The sequence below is a fragment of the Colias croceus genome, chromosome 6 (assembly GCF_905220415.1).
Source record: "Colias croceus chromosome 6, ilColCroc2.1".
NCBI lineage: Eukaryota > Metazoa > Arthropoda > Insecta > Lepidoptera > Pieridae > Colias > Colias croceus.
In genome coordinates this window covers 9,698,729-9,717,061 of record NC_059542.1, presented here as the reverse complement: position 1 = coordinate 9,717,061, position 18,333 = coordinate 9,698,729, and the positions used below count along the sequence as shown (strand labels likewise).

Below are 18,333 nucleotides of genomic sequence, written 5' to 3'. Positions count from 1 at the left end.
ACCCGAAGCCACCCTGTTCACGCGCAAACTCTCTTACCAAAAGCTCGGAAAATAGGGTCACTGATAGAATCATCGAGGATTCATAAAATTCTGGACATAAAGTCTACATTTCAACAAATGGGAATAACATCCACTTCCTGGAATTTCGCTTTTGCATTCATTTATGCACAATGCATTTTACCTACCTACCTATGATAGATTTTATTGATTTTCAAATTGACGCAACGCGTCAAGGTCATTGAACCTGAAGAAAAATATATAGCGCTCGTGTTTTACATTATTTGACCAGCTAATTTTGTAAATTTAAATTATACATTATCTATTTATTTTTTACCGTTATCCAACTGAACAAAATAAGATAAACATCTAAACAATAAGAAGCAGTTGCTGTTATGCTTAACTTTTACATAGCCAACTAGTTAGGTAATTACAATTTACAATAAGTAATACAATAAAGAAATATATTCCTAATATATTTTTTTATCTTTTACAAATTTTTCTATATCAAAAATTCTAATTCATTTTTCATTAATCATCAAACAGACTCGCGAGAGCAAGTACATATAATTATAATATTTATTTATTTTTCCGAAGGGTACTGCACCACCTGTAATGCAATGCTTAAACAAAATTATTTCTAAAATACCTCCAGAAACTGCGAGAGACATAATAGGTTCTTTCTGCACAAAAGGCTTTTAGTAAATAGTAAACACCTACTATACATCTTAGATAGCTTTTAAACCCTGAAAGCTTACTTCAAGAGGCGGTAAAGACGCGTACGCACTGAAAGCTAATACCTAGCTACATTTTCGAATGCAACGCTTTGTTTATAGCGATACATTTTTATTTTGAAGTTATCAATAAAGTAAATGTTGTTTTCATTAAGGCACTGACGGTCTATGATTAGTTATAGGATATCTAAATTTCAAAAAGCTCTCAAGTCTGACCTTAGTCTGATGTTATTTCCAATGTATACCGGTAATAAGATAAATACGTGTAGGTAGGTAATTATTTTCACTCTTCATCAAAATTAGAGTCGTAAGAAATAAGGATTGTGATTTACTCTTAAAATGTATCGATATGTGAATGAACTATTGAGCATGCTGTAGGATGTCTTTTTGGTGCAAGAATGCGCGTGAATATAATTTTCGTGTATCTTATTTTTAATTATCCGAGAATTCGTTTAAATTACGTAGAAAATAAGAACAAGAATAAAGTGTGCTTTAAAGGCTTTAGGTAAGTACCTAGGTAATAAACGTAAATCGTAAAGAGTGAGTATCGGAAGAAGGTATACGTCTTTAGCAATTTCCAAATAGGAAGATTAAACATATTTATATGTATAAAAATAATGATAAATAAACATATCGAAGGGTTTTGTCGGCATACAACTGCAAGCTTAGTGAAAGCTCCAAGGGCGCTTGATTTACTCATCGGCATAATATTCTAAAATTCATTTTAACCAAGTACCTACTTGTAACTTTGTGAAAATAACGTGAAAAATTATACAGGATAGGAGGTTTGGGTTTCGTAACAGAGAGATATGATGAAGAAAAGAAAAATTTTTTAAATTTATATAAGAATTACTTATACTTATTTTTCTGATTAATTTAAACATAAGAGAACTCAAGTACTTAATTTAAATTAAAATGTAGGCACACCGCACACGTACCTACTGATTAATACTCGACATAACATAATTTATGAAAATTCTATGAATAGCTGGTTACTTTTTATCGATAGAGTTGAAAAGGTCATTTTATAATTTCTTATTTTACAATGTGCAATTTATCAAAATAAACTCATAGAGCTTTCGTCGTGTATTATCCGTAATTAGTATATCGTGCTAATATTTTCATTCTATTACTGTGCTATTATATTGGTGTATGCGTTAGTGCAAGCCAGGCACTACAGGGGTATGCGTGGGTGCAGGGAGCGGGGGCGGGAAATCAATAAATTCTGCGCACGCGATCAACGTCACCCCCAGGCCATAGGGTGGAATTACTATTAATAGATATCTTCATAAATCCTCATATTATGCAATCGTGTTTAAATTTGGCGAATAATTATTGCTGTAAGTTATCACTTGCTGCAGTTCTACTATAAGTACGAAATTTATTTTTGTATGTACCTATTTACTGGTTTAAATTAAATATTCGATATGTTTTTGCATTGTACAAAGAACAACGTTTTACATTACTAGAAATACTAAGCATAATAATTTTTTTGCAATGACGATATTGTCGTCTCGCGAAGGTACCGAAAAAGTATGTGAGAATCAAGTTAATTTATAACTACATAGGTATTCATATTAATTTGACATGGATTAAACATATTTTTGGTTTTTCTGTAATTAGACATTAGATTACTAATGTGTTAAATTGGATTTTAACTTAAGTAGGTACTTTATATTCTATAGGTAGCATCAAGAGAATTTTAATTTATCCCAAATCTTCTCGAAACAGCCGAGCGAGTCACAGCGATTGTTTTAATAATGGTGTGTAACTACAGGGCCTACAGATTAGAGGCATGTTCGAGTATTTCTCTTTACGGCACGAGGGTTCCGTAAAATAGGAACTTACATAAGTTAGGTTTTTTAATGAAAAAAGGAACCCTAAAAACAGTTCCCATGGTATAGCGTTTAGGGCAGACACATATCTCTTTTTGTTTTTAGCCAGATAGTAATGTCACTTTCGTCTTAGATAAGGCCAAGAATGTAAACCAGGGTCCTTCGTTTCTACACTTAATTCAACTTTACCGTGACGACTCATAAAGTAAAACACGATAAGAATGCTAAAGCATAAAGAGCCTAAAAGCGTTTTGATCATTAAAAGAAAATCATTTATACCCTTTCACAGATCATTTTCCTGTTAAAATCAATAAGCGAAATATAAAAATATCCAACTTATTGCTAAAGCTCAAGTTCCTACAACATAAGAGTAGGTACCTAGGTGCTTTTCCATCACAAACGGTCAATTATAATGTCTAGAGTGGATTGCAAAACTTTCATAGTTCTTGTGTGGCAATCAGTAACCTTTCAGGTTTCACCTATTGTCGTCGAGGCGGATTGTGAGGTGAAGTGGAGAGGGTGGTATTTTTGGCTTTTGCTATCATTCCACTAACGAAAATACTATTGCCCTTTCACTGTTCTGGTATAAAACAATTAATTATAAATATAATACTTATTTGATTTCAATATGCATACGAACTTACATACGAAAAGCTTGTTTTAATAATTAAAAATCTAATTTCCCGCCTTACATTCAAAATATGTTGAAGGTAGGTGAGACGAATTTAGAAATTAAACAAAACCTGTAAAATTAAAAAGATATACTATAATAAAATATTTTCAAACAATATTATAATAATTTCTTTATAGACTTTCATATCTACAATGATAATATTTATTTAGAAACATTTTTGTTAATTCAGAACGTTTTTTTTGACAGTATGTTGACAAGCTACATCTACAAATTTGACATTGACATTTTAATTTTTAATTTTTGTTGTCGGCGTGAGGTTTTATTTATTTATAACTGATTAATCAACAAAAATGAATAACCCAGCAAAATCTACTTCACTGTCCAGTGATTTAAATAACTTCATATATGGAGTTTCAAGAAAAAACTTTCAAAATGCTCCAGAACTGACAAAAACTGGCATATCTTTGCTGAAATCCTTCCCAGCAGCAAGAGATGCCGTTTTAGAATATTTTGCGATGGTTTTTCATGATGCTGTTAATATTTCAGTGAACCAAGTTGATTTTGAAGTAAGTATTTTGCCATACACTTTAATTTGAACCTAAGTATCATACCATCATAGATGAAATCATTACTTATTTACCTTCACTTGAAATTAGCTAGTTTTACACTGAATACTGCTCAGTGGTGAGACCTCGGACTTTGAATCGATAAGTCCGTGGTTCGAGACCAGGCGAGCGCGCAGGAAATAAATTGATTTTTCAATTTATCTGCGCATGTTGTAACATCACCACTGCTCGAACGGTGAAGGAAAACATCGTGAGGAAACCGACATGTCGAAGAATTAAAAAGTTTGACGACATGTGTCATCCGCCAACCCGCACTTGGCCAGCGTGGTGGATTATGGCCTGTACCCTCATAGGAGGCCTGTGTCCCAGCAGTGGGAACGTATATGGGCTGATGATGATGATGAATACTAAATGCTTATTCAAATGTACAAGCATTAAGTGTTAGATGTTTTGAATATGCAATTGGGAATTATTTAGTATCTTGAGGCACATTATTATACTAAGTTTTGTTTTTAAACTCATAATACTAATTTGGAGAATCTGAAGCTATTTAATTTATTTGTTTCAGGTTGATTCCAACACCAATGGATCCTTAGAAGCTGTTAGTATGATTGGCCCAGAACTATGTAGTCTTGGTGAATCTTGGGCCCCTTTTGTAGCTCCATGGTGCATTACATTGATTATGGATATTGCTACAGACAAAGCTAATTTACCAAGTAAGTTATATATCAGTTATAATTCCATTATTATTCCAGTAGAATTCCAATATACAAAATAGAAATATTTATCTATGTCTACAGTCTTCATTTTAAATTTTGTAAGTTTTTCCTGATGTGGTTATGCTTTTGTATTATATTTTTCTGTATATTATGGTGTAGTGTTATACTTTTGATGTCCTCTTTCAGACTCAACTCTACAAAACACAGAGCCAGTAAGGATATTACTTGATATAACAACACAGAATTTAATGCTTCTCAACTCAGAGGAGAGAGCCAAATGCATTGATATGATGTTAGGTAAGAATTCTGTTTAACCCATTGAGCACCAAGCGGCCCGATCGGTCCACGACACAATAGATTTTCTATTGTGTCTGTGATTCCGGAGCCTGAGTTATTACTGATATCAATTCTAGCTAGTTGAATAAGAGAAAACTTTAAAAGCCTTGGGGAAAAAATGCTTATTGCATTGGGAACATTGACATCAGGAGTATAAGATTTATGTATCAATATTTTTTATATATTCTACCATACAAGCATGACACATCCCACAACAAAAGTACATACTATAAAATACTAAGTATATAACACCCCAACAACCTGACAAGTTGCTAGAAAACTAACATTACACTTTCACAGGTTGCCGCGCGTGTTCCTGGGCAGTGGGGTGGGTGGGTCGCGCCGAACCTGGTCTCGTAGCACCTAGAGCACTAGCGCTAGGCGCAGAAGCAGCAAGAGCTGTGCTCGCTCACCTGGCGAACCACCCGCCAGCGTTGTTGCATGTTAGAGCGGCACTCGTTGATTTGTTTCAAGTAAGTGCGGGAGTAGGAATGAGCAGGCAAAACATTATAGCAGTAAAAATATATTGAAAAATTATCATCATGAAAGTATTTACACCTTTAGAAATAAATTATGAACTGTAGTAAAGATTAGATGCATTGTATGCATGCATGCATTTTTTAAAATGTTGGTTTAATTAAACCCTCGTCTGTCGGAACACAGATCTGTGCCAAAAATTTTGTACCCGTAGTCTGTCGGGGCACAGATCTGTGCCAAATCACCGCCGGTTGGAAATTGGCTCATTGTAACGCAAATATAGTTCAAATCTGCATAAACGACTATTTAGTTGATAGCTTATGAATTACTGAATATTTAAAGTCCATCCAATAATAATTTGACCGATAAAATATTCGAAATATAACAGTAATTATGTCATACTTTAGTCGAGTAACTTTTAACTTTTAAAGTTTTACAAAATGTAAAATTTTGCGGAAAGTTGAAAAACGGTAATTATTTATTGGTCTTTTTATTATTATTGACTATATAACCTAATGTTTATGTGCCGAAATAATGAAAATTACCAACAATTATACCATAAATAATGGTTTCAAATATGTATCTATCACTTAACTGTACGTTGCTTAGTTTTTGACCCCTGGTAAATCATATTTTTTTTTACATATTGTATTTGTTCTTTACATCATTTTACGAGAAATTTTATGAAGATTTTAATGATATAATTCAAAATTTGATACTGTGTTCCATTTTAGAGATATTTCGTTTTCAAATCAAAACCGACAATAATTTCCCCGTAAAATCCGCATACAGGATGTTCACAAATTCAACATCACTATTTTTTAAATTTCGTCTTCAATTAAATTTTTCATTTTCATACAAAATAAAATGTACATGATAATATGTTTTGTTTATATTGAAAGGTATCGTTTTTGTGGTATTTATAATTGCCCTCAGGTTAAAAACGATATACATAATCAACTACAAAAATTTTAGTCCGTAACCTGCTTACGAAAAAATTCCAGAGACATAATTTCTTTCTTAATTCTTTTAGTTTTAGTATATTATGGTTAAAAGTGTATATATGCTGGAAAAATAGTAATAAAACCTACATGGGGAACAATGGTTTTCACTGTGACCTATATATAGGACAAAGTGATACTATGTAATTTGTGTAGGACAAACTCAAAAAGAAATTTAACACTTTAATTGTACAACATATTCTTACCTTCATACAAATACAACATATTATTATTTGTTAGGGAACCTTAAGTTTCAGAAAAAATAAAAAGCCGGCCAAGTGCGAGTCGGACTCGCGCACCGAGGGCTTCGTACAAACTTATTTTTTTTATTATGCTGTAGGAATCTTTTAAATTGTAAATCTGAGTTTTAAATGTGAATATCAAGTTAATACACGTAGGCGTTCATATTAGTTGAAAGTTGAAATTATTAAGTACTTTTTTATTTGTAAATGGCAATTAAAAATCATGTTCTTTGCAATTATTCTTATATCTGTTTTTATAAAACATTGCTTTTTACCAAATTTAAAGATTTTATGTACTTGGGAAGTACCCTGTCGGTTTTGATTGCCTTGCAAATGTCAAAATTTGCAAAAAATTGCAGTATTAACGGCTGCATCCCAAAGGGTTTGGTTTTTAAGGGTCCAGAACCCTAATAAGATTACGTCTGTCCATCCCATCTGCCCATCTGTCTGTCTGTCTGTCAAGACCCATTTTATAAGGAGCGCGTAATGTGACATTTAACTGAAATTTATATTGATTACTTGAGTCGATTGAAGCTGCGAAAAAATCAAACTTATAAACCAACGCAATCAAAAGATACAGCCGTTTATGCTGCAAATTTTCGCAAATTTCGACATTAGCAAGGGAATCGACACCTACAGGGTACTTCCCGTGTACGTAGAGTTTTTTAATTGGGGTAAAATAAGCTCTTATAGCGCAGATTGAGGAATAATTTCGAAAATCATAAAATTTTAGAGTTACAACATAATAAAAAATTGGTTTGTTCGGAGCCCTCGGTGTGCGAGTTTTTTATTCTTATGTACTATATTATGTAGTACATTCGTAGGCAGAACGTTATAGATGTAGATCGCTGTCTGAAGACGATTATTTTTTTGCATTCATGACTTTAAATAGCCTTGGAACATTACAGATTTAATAAAACGAATTAAATGCATCATTTGCAGTACGCTTGAAAATATAAATCTATCCTCTCATTTTGTTAATGACTAGCGATAACAATTATTGTATTTTTGGTGTCAAAACTGCTTCTATTACCCAGAAGAAGAATGCAATTTTTTTATTTGAAGATATCACATTGCTGTCTAAAACTACATAATCAATAATTACTTATTTGTTAGGTAACCCTTAATAAACTTCCACCTTGATATTTTAATTTTCATTTGAAGATAAAAATATCTAAGTAACTATTTGATAGGATTACCTTTTTCCGATTCGTAAGCATTTGAGTATCAATAAAAGAGAATTCAAATGGAACAACGATCCTTGTGGCAATGGAAGGCAAGACACTCCAAGGCTTACTTTAACAATAGGACGTAACAGTATTTGAAATCAAGAAAATATAACTCTGTATACTTTGTCAAATGAACAGATAATAATACTTACACGATCAGTGTCAGGGAATTTGCAGCTTTTAATTCCTGATACCAGGATTCTTCATGAAATTCTACACATTACGTTTTATTTTATTCCAATCAAAATATTTTTAAGTTCCATGCCGTTTGTGTACTACGGACTTAGTAGTTAGGACTAAACTACTGAACCGATTTTAATACAATTTTACCGATTAGTTTATATCTCAATTACAATATGCTTGGAAATACTGCATGTATTGAAGTAAAATAAAAACTATAGATTGGATAGCTTTCATCACTTTCCTGATCAAATTCAAGTGGAACCTCGTGGTAATATCGTCGTCTCAAGGCGGTCGTTGTGTTCGATATATTACAAGAAATAATGAACAGAAGTTCGTTCTGTTCGACGTTATTTGTGCTAAGTTGCAAATATTCCTATTAATTGGCCAATGTTAGCGTCAACATCACACATTACAACCACATGAGTATATAAATAGTACAGACACAAAGCTTCATAACAATTTTTTATAGTGCTATCAGTTAAATAAAATTTATTTAAGTACTTACCAATTATTTCAATCCGTTAGATGATTGATATTTTTTTAAGAATCTCTGTACTATTTATTTACTCATAAGCTAATTTAGCCCACGGACAAAATTATTTGAGTAACGCGTGGCTAAGTTATATGCATAAATAGGATTGGGAGCGTTAATTTTATTAAGGCATAACGTTCATTTTTTTAATAAAACAATAATATGATACGATTCTTTCTTCTATACAACTAGGGACATAATATAATGATTTTCATTTAGTATGTTTTCTGATTCCTATTATTTGTTGATTTTTAGAATGATAAGTATAACATTTAGATGTATTATATCATTTATATGTAATTGTTTATTTATTCTGTATCTTTAAGTTTATTGATTTTTATCCTTTACATAAGCTGTATTTTATAAAAAATGTTTCAAACTCAAATTTCCGTAAATTTTTGATTTATAAATTAAATGTAACGGTTTATAATTAAGTTATGGTATAATTAAATGTAGATTTCACATTTGTACAGCTTAGACATTTTTCTGAATGGATACAGTGCCTTTCGATTTGTAGTTGGACAACATTTCATATTATACGATTACTAGCTTCCGCCCGCGACTCCGTCCGCACGGAAAAAATTAAGATTTTTTTCTACGTATTTTTCCGGGATAAAAAGTATCCTATTTTACGCCCAGGATAATAAGGTATAATTATACCAAGTTTCATCGAAACCGAAACCTTAGTTTTCACGTGATGCCTTCACATACAGACAGACAGACAGACAATAATTTTTTTAATCACATATTTGGTCTTGGTATCGATCCAGTAACACCCCCTGCTATTTATATTTTCAATATTTTCAATGTACAGAATTGACCCTTCTACAGATTTATTATATGTATAGAATAGATAATAATTAAGAGCATGAAAGAAAAAAAAACATTTCTTCATAATGCTATTGTTACCACAAAAAATATTTTCTTAAATGCAAATTTTAAGAGAAAATAAATTAGACATGTGGAGACGTTATACATACAGACGTTAGAACAAAGCCCACTATAAGAATAACGTCATTTAGGAATAAGACGGTTTTTAAACATTAATAAAAACCTAAATATTTCCAAAAAGTAAAAATTACTGTTAGTTTTTATCTAGTTTTGATTAAAATAAAAATAAAAACAAGTAGCAAAAAATTTTGAAATGTTGTCATTTTGGAGCACCCTGTAAAGTCTGTATTTGTATGAACATGATTGGAGATCGCGCCCGCTTATGCTCATGCGTAAACGATGATAATCATAATCAACTTTCTCGAATTTTTATTAAATAAACCTATGTTTTTGTTATATTCACTCAAAAGATTGTCTATTCTAGTATGAAAATACAAAAATAAAAATCTAAAATACCTTGATATTATTTTTTTATGAGTATTTTTCTTTACAATGTAACATTTATTCAAAATGTGTGGGAAAAAATGCTTCTAATAAGTAAAATACGCATGCCAGGGAGTAAGTAAGGTAACTAATATAAAGTTTGGTTATCTAGTTAGCATTAAAATTTACAAGAGTCTCACAGGTTAAAGTTTATATCACAAATTTTAATATCGAAAAAAATCGGCAAATCAGCGCCGAAAGCTCGAATTTGCCCGACAGACAGCACCTTTTTGAGGCGGCGCGCCGCGACAGCTGAGGGGTTAATAAAACAATGCATAAGATCATGCAATAGCATATAAAAAAGTCTGCAATTATTTTTGTCCGTTATTAACTAACAACAAACACTAATTAATTATTATAGATATTTAATGTAATATATTCTCTTTATTTATTTCATTTAAAAATTTTCAGGAAGCAATAAAAGAAGACCCAAAATCAGATAAAAAGAGAGATGTGATCCCATACTTATTAAATCTGGCTTCAAAGTCTGATATTGTACTAAAAGCTCTTATTCAGGACATAGAAACAACTTGTGAGTATATATTTGAGTAACAAAAAATATTTTTTTTTCTTCAAATGTTGAATGTACACATAGAATATAATATAATTAATGAAAAATAGTAATTAGAAATTCATAGAAGAGTTTACATATGTATATAACAGCCTTACGAATTTATGATTGCTTTTGAACTACATACTATAAGGAGACAATTTTGGTTATACATACCTTTAATATCTATGTTAATCTTTAATCTATAATGTATCTATATCAATATTAATGTTTGGTTTGATAAATAAGATTTTTTATTGCTGTTGGAAAATAACATAAATAGATAAAAATGACACAAAACACAAAATACAAAAAAAAAAAAATTTTTTTCAGTGACAGACGCAGTAATGGATAGACTATATACAATATGCTCAATTTACCGTCACAGTGGTTCATGGGAGGGGGTCGGGCCAGCGTCATTGGTGACTTTGTTGTTACGTACAGATGTACACTGCTTTATGATGCTGTTGAAATATGCGCAGACTAATCTGTTTTGTAGGCACTTGTTGGGTGAGATTTTAGTTTCTTTTAATTAAAATAAGTAATATTGTTTAATTGAGATAAACCGGGAATTGTTGTAAATTGAATTGAATGATTAAATTGTAATGGAATTTAAACGAAAACGCGTATTAAAGTGTTAAGCAACGCAATTGTAAAATTGTCTAAATCAATGAATGGCAAATCCTTAATTTTTTTTTATTTAAATCAGGATTTCAATATTATAAGCATTGGTGTACCCTAAAATAATATAGAAATTTTAAAATAATCTACTTACCTGTAGTTTCAGAAAGAAAAATATTTTTAAATCAAGTTGTATTTTTTTATTATAATGTGACACTTATACAATATTATGTTTTTAGAATACCTTTTACAAAAACTAGAATTTGAAGTAATGTCTCCTGAACGCCCAATTCCACTATTAACAAGTACTGCAGAGGAAATAAATATTGTAAGAGAAAAGCTTTTAGTGGGAAATCAGTTGGAACAGTATTCTATAGCTAGAATACTCATTTTAGTCTGTAAGTATTGAAGAATGATTTTATATAAGCCTTTTATTAATTAACTATGGCTGAAAAATGGATTGTATTATAATTTTTAGAGACTGTATTCAATCATACACATCATACCTTTGTACTTGTAAGAAAATTAAAAATGTTATTTCAAATATTTATTAAGTGATTACTTTATAATGCAATGTTTATAATCTTGGTGTTCTACAGGGTACTGTACTAGGTCCACATAAACAGATTAAAGATAATATTTTATACTAGATTTTTTTTTAATTTGCTCTCAATACAAACCGAGTTAATTCTTTTAGGTTACATTCAACCATCCGAATTCGTCACCACAATCAGTTACCTTCTCCAATATTCACGAAACGACACAACATTATCGCTCCTTGTTCGTATAATATCTGGTACTATAACAATGCACACACCAAACGATTCCACGGATCTAAATATGGATACGGAAAGATACCAGAATTTCATCAAAACAGGAGTGGAATATGCGTTACGGGATTCTATGCTCTCTGACGAACAGATTAAGAAATGTTTTGTTGTGAACGAACACGAAATGTCGATCGACCAGAAAACGTATATGCATCATATTTGTTTGAATATCACTAAATTGTTGAGGTTCGTATATGTATCGAGAATATTAATTATTTTTATTTTTATGTTCACAATGTATTTGTTTTAACTTTAGAAAAAAATTGAAACTCCTTAATTTTGACATTGACCATAATTTTATTTCACCTTTACTAAAGTGTAAATGACGGAAAAAAAGGTGAAAACAATGATTGAACATGCTCAATTTTGCAATTTTCGTCTCGTAAAGTGAACGAACTTTATTCATATGTAACCAAAAACCTTTTTTTACACCAAATTTACACTATTCAAATGTATTGTGCCCACTATGAAAATTTTTCCTATACTTTCACACAGGTGGGAGAACTCAAACCGCGTGTCAGTGTTGCGCACACGCAGTATATGCCGCGCGGTTGAAGCGAATTTGTACCGCATCGGTGACGCGTTGCAACACTACGCGTCGTTGCTGCGTGCGCGCACGCCGTGCACTATGGCAACATTGTATGAAATGCCCACTTGTCATGCTATTGCGCAGGTAAAAAAAAATACAAAAAATGAACCTCCAAGAGCTGAAATCCGATTACTCATCTATATTACTAGGTTAATATTTAGAAAAATCCTAGAAAAAAGTATTTTTAAAGCGTATGTGCCAAGCACATGTGTCAGAAGTGAAACTTCTTTTGCAAGATTCAAATATACCAAAATCATCGCGTTATTCCATGACGTGACAGCATTGCCATGACGCGACCTTGATATTTTATTCTCAACGCGCCTAAAAAAGTGTCACTTCAAAATAGTCATTTGATTTATATAGAGTTAGTGTAATTACCTTTTATTAAAATAAACAAATCTCAAAGGTTGAATTAAAGGTTTCCCATTAATAATGTATAGTAAATTTCAGGTATTAGATAAAGTCGATCTATCTGGAACGAAATCTCCTCCTCCTAGTGTTGAAGTCATTCTAAAAGTTGTTCAGGCAGTAGTTAAATACTTTTTCAGATGTTTACACGAAAAAGGTAAGATTTAAGTATACTCTAATTTAGAACTACTCGAATGTGTAAAGATACCGTATTTATTTATTTTATATATTATACTTTATTACATTGAAAATACATAAATACATATAACAAAGACCAGACTTATTTGTCATTTTTTAAAAATAAGATACTAATTGTTTTTATTAAATATACAGTTTTTTTATGTTTCATCGACATTTCTTTTGTTTTTCAACTTACTAAAAACAGAAATATGATTATGAAAATTCGGGTTTCTTATTTGTTTATGTATTTTAATTCTCCATATTTTAGTTATTTTTTCTCCTCTTTTTCTTAAAAATGCATTTATTTTACAATCCGAATATCAATATCTCCTTCCAGACAAATAATCATACTAAAATTCACACACACAATTCTACCTACCATATTATCACAATATTGTTTACACAAAAATAAAATTTCAGACCTAATGGCTAAACTCCGCGGCGTTCAGTCCGCCAGTCGGTTACTCCGGAAGCTCTGTATTCACAGCAAGCTAGCTCGTGCGATCGCGTTACGGGATCTCTTAGAGACTGCCATGTTCAGGGAAGACAGGATTTTCGGCAGTAAACCTGTTATACCGAATCTATTGGCCGCTTCGAAGGAGTGGAGCAATGATGATCTGCTGATTTATATGAATCAGAAGCATGTGAGTATTGTTCATTTTAAAGTAACAGATTTTTTTATTACAGTAAGAAGGTCCTTTTTATACGGGCGATATATAATCTATCTAAAGATTCTAAACTAATGCAGTTTCGTATGTATAGGACTCTTTTGAGTTTTTTATTGTTGAATTAGATATTTTTTTACTTTTATTTAGTTATTGTATTATGTTACTTGTAACCTCTCCAAGATAATTAGGGTTTCCATTTATATAGGCCTTCAAGTTTTACAATGTTAATAATTTTTTTTTTTTTCACGTATGTACTGTTCAAATTTAATATGTAATTCTTTTACAAATGTGGGTAGAGTGCAATAAATAATTTCATGTGTCTCGTCATCAAATCACAGTGCCAGCCATTAATAAGGCCCCGGAATCACAGACACAATAGAAAATCTATTGTGTCGTGGACCGATCGGGCCGCTTGGGGCTCAATGAGTTAACAAAAAAGAGCGTGTCTGAAGTGAAATTTCTCTAGAAAGATTCAAAGATACCAATATCGTCGCCTTAACTCCATCACGTGACGGTATTGCCATGACGTGACCTTGAAATTTTACTCTCAACGCGTATAAAATGTATTATTTATTTTATCCAGGGTCCAATAACACAATTAACTCAAAGCCACACATCAGTATTCCATGCTGGTATAATAGGCAAGGGTGTGAGGAAGCAAGGCAGTCAAGATGACAACGAAATACCACCAATATTGACTACTAATAATGAACTCTTGATGGGCGCTTTGATGTCTTGTATGGTATGTAACGTTATTAATGAATTTAGACGCATAGATATAATATAATGTCTGGGTTAGAACAGGCTTCTTTAATACTTGTTACAAGCTGTGGCTTATGTAAAGCCCGTATAGGGTACGAAAGGCTCGAAGGACCAAACAGAAAATTTGTTAGGCAACAGTTAATTGATAATAATGATTATAGGGACATACTTGTATTATTTTAGCTTTTATTATTTGGGTCTCCAAATGGGGCAGAAGCGCTACTCTACAATGATGATTGACACACACCCCAAATGCTTTACACTTTACAGGAACCTCCAAAACATTTTATTCTAAACTCAGTAATGACGAAATTTAACTGTAATGAGATCTTATCGTGTAAAGCATAACTACAATAATTCAAAGTATAACTTATACAAGAAGTGTAACAATACGAATTTTTTTTTCATTAGGATGGCAACAGCGGCATTGTTGAAGGAGCAACGTCAGTTTCCTTACTGCTAGTGGAGTTAGTGTCGCCAGATGTGATGTACAACGGTTTACCGTGGCCTGATGAAGATTTTACTAAGGTATGTATAGAGACGTAATAAGAAATCGTTGAAAGATGTTGTTTTTTGTCTGTCTGTCTGTCTGTATGTGAAGACATCACGTGAAAACTAACGGTTCGATTTCAATGAAACTTGGTATAATTATAACTTATTATCCTGGGCGTAAAAAAAGATTTAGAAAAATACGTAGAAAAAAAATGATCTTAATTTTTCAGTTTTATCCATAGATGTTGTTCTGTAGAACCGCGAACACACGTTGCGTATTATTATAGGCATAGCCGTATTTGGGTCCGATAGATATTTATAAGATGACATTGTCAGAGTTACTCAAAATGGAGAAATAAAACATCCACGCGAAGACCGACATCCGCGCGGACGGAGTCACGGGCGGAAGCTAGTTTTTAATAAGTGTAAAAAGACGAAATGAGTCTTTGTAAGTCTCAGAAGTCTCAGAATTAAGTCATATTGTATATTGCTTAATTAAATAAATTCGGTACAAACAGCAAGTGAGCATAGAGCGCGAGCTGTACATGCGCGGCGCGGTGGAGCGGTGCGCGGTGGCGCGCGCTGCGTTGCGGCGCGTGGCGCTGGCGCGGCCCGCGCTGTGCCTGTCGTCCGCGCTGCTGCGGGCCTCGGCCGCCACGCTGCTGCACAGGCTGCGGGCGCACTTGGGTGAGTGTTGTGTGTTGCAACTTGCAACACATTTTTTAGGATCTTGAAAAATGTGACTGGACGATTACTCGATTATCCTCTCTTTTTCGTTGGAGGAAATACGATTTTTTACATATATAAGAATTCCCGACACTTTCCCGACATCATCCATCTAGGTCTTACCGGCAGGGATAGGAAAGTGACTGGTTGACAATCTTCCCTTTTTCGTTGGTAGAAATTCAAATTCTTTCCTGCTGTGTTTATTTATCCACACATGTGTATGTCTGGATAAATAGAAACATTACGTATTTTAAAATAATATACTTAAAAATTATGAGAGAAGTAAAAAATCACTTATAATTTTCAAATTTCATTTCCCATGGTTTAAACCCAATTCGTTTTCAGATCGGCACACACAATCACCGGAGTTGGCGCGCGAATTGTCCGCGCTGACAGAACTGCTGTCAATAATGACACTTGGACAATTGTTGCCACATCCACTGAGTCACATGTTGGAATTGGCGCCAGAATTGACAGCTAGTGAGGTTAGTTAGGATATTTTATTACAGAATTTTATAAGAATGTTGGCCTAAGAAAATTTTGTTTTATATTAAAGGGTAACATTGTTAAGAAGCCTCGAGTAAAACGATTGTTTTTTTTCTAGCTTGTTCAAGTATTGCGAGATTGTTTATGGAACTACACGAGGGATCACGTGCCGTCGCCTGCATTATTTACTTGTGATGCCACAGGTATGCATAAAGAAATAAAAGAGGCCTACACCACCGAAACTAGCGCCACCGAACATTTTATTTTTTTACTCCTTAACCAGATCAAATTTAAAAAATCTAGCTCGGTACTTTGCTAGTATATTACTTGTAGTATTTTTGGTATTACTTTTCACTATTCTAACTGTTCATTATTCTAGAGAACTTTTGATTACCGCCAAAAGTGGCCACTTTTGGCGGTAATCAAAAGTTCTCCTAATTTACCGAATGCAAAATAATGAAAAGTAATACCAAAAATACTACAAGTAATATACTAGCAAAGTACCGAGCTAGATTTTTTAAATTTGATCTGGTTTAGGAGTAAAAAAATAAAATGTTGGGGGGGCGCTAGTTTCGGTGGTGTAGTCGCCTTAAAACATTTTTATTTGTTTTATGATACCTATTTAACCCGGTAAAATAAAATAATCTTAAGTGCTGATTTACACAGGGTCAGTAACTGACTACAAATTCGAGGCAAATCAGTGCTGACCCGAAAAAAAACCCTGTGTAAACAGATTTGAAGTCAGTACAGAGGCTTGAAGTCTATGTAAACAGAAAGTCACGACGACGCGACTGACTCGTCTACTGACCCTGTGTAAATCAGCTATAACAGATAACAATGATTACTCTATTTTTTTAAATAGTTTTACAATTCTTACAGTCTACAACTCTAGAATTAGTGTTATTGGATAGAAAACTAAATATTTATATTTTTGTTATTCACAGGTCTTCATTGGCGAGATCCCTCAACGTGCAAGCCTCCTACCTCATACACGGATACGTTTCGTATTATTATACAAAAAAGAATATCAAAATTAGGTCATATGTATCCAATTATGTTCTTAAATCTCGAAAAAGATGCTTAATTAAGTTATCACTTTTGTAAATATTGTAATTAGTAGTTTAAGTAATAAAGTGCCTGTAATTATTAGTACTTCTATTTTGTTTTATTTATTCTTCTTGATGTACAAATTTTAAAGTTGAATCATATATGGAAATTAATTTTTTCATAACAGCCTACTCACTTACTCAGCTACTTTGAGTTGTATTCAGTTGTATTTCAATTTTCATACTAGCATTGCCCGCGACTGTGATCGCATGTGCGTTGCTTAAAATTCAAATCAAATTCTCCAAAATGAAAAATAGAAATAAAATTAATAAATTAATTGAATAGTAATATTTGCATGAAACCGGACAACAGTCTTCTACTATTTTATTTTTTGTATTGATTGTGACTTCGAGATCTGTTTTGGATTTACAATTCGAAAGCGAGCGAAGCCACGGGCTTAACCTACCAAAATATATAAATACCAAGGTACCTGATTAACCCGATTTTTTCCTTTTTCATCAAAAATTTCACCTGATTTAGGCAAGGGCGGATCCAGCTTTAGTGCCAGGGGGGGGTCATATAGTCGTAGTCGAGTTACAAAAGCTATATTTTGATAAATTTAATTGATACGTAGTTAGATTTAAAAAAAAACAGCCAAGTGCGAGTCGGATTCGCGCATCATGAGTTCCGTACAAACATTTTTTTATATTTATGCTTTTTGCAAATTTTTCCTTTTGTAAGTGCTATAAGACGTAACCTTCTAAATTATTTATAAAATTTCAAGATTCTGTGTTCACGGGAAGTAACCCTGTAGGTTTTGATTCCTGGCGACACTTGCAAATGTCGAAATTTGCGATAATTTGTAGCATAAACGGCTGTATCTTTCGATTGCGTTGGGTAATAAGTTTGATTTTGTCACAGCTTGAAGGGACCCTAGATTTAAGTACCTTTTTGAAATAAATTTCAATGTGGAGGTATCCACGCGTTCAAGTTCCTGAGAAAAAGGATCTTGACAGACAGACAAACTTTAAAGTTATTAAAGATTTTTGTCATACATATTATGTTATTATTATTTTTTTTGTTATTATTCCTCTATCTGTGCTATAAGATGTTGC

General features: G+C 32.5%; 2 protein-coding genes across 2 annotated transcripts in view; both read left to right on the top strand.

Annotated features, from left to right (window-relative positions):
- The window catches only part of LOC123692240 (NAD(P)H-hydrate epimerase), a 494,715-nt gene that overhangs the window by 24,103 nt on the left and 452,279 nt on the right, over positions 1-18,333 (top strand). The gene's annotated exons all lie outside the window — the stretch shown is intronic.
- Positions 3,505-17,323, top strand: LOC123692223 (integrator complex subunit 5). The gene is made up of 17 exons (XM_045636931.1): positions 3,505-3,766; positions 4,335-4,482; positions 4,672-4,782; positions 5,122-5,294; positions 10,271-10,391; positions 10,743-10,919; positions 11,270-11,428; positions 11,728-12,046; positions 12,356-12,533; positions 12,900-13,014; positions 13,458-13,681; positions 14,289-14,447; positions 14,879-14,995; positions 15,478-15,646; positions 16,031-16,170; positions 16,290-16,374; positions 17,116-17,323. The coding sequence occupies exons 1-17, from the start codon at positions 3,551-3,553 to the stop codon at positions 17,253-17,255; spliced, it is 2,751 nt and encodes a 916-aa protein (XP_045492887.1). The 5' UTR covers positions 3,505-3,550; the 3' UTR covers positions 17,256-17,323.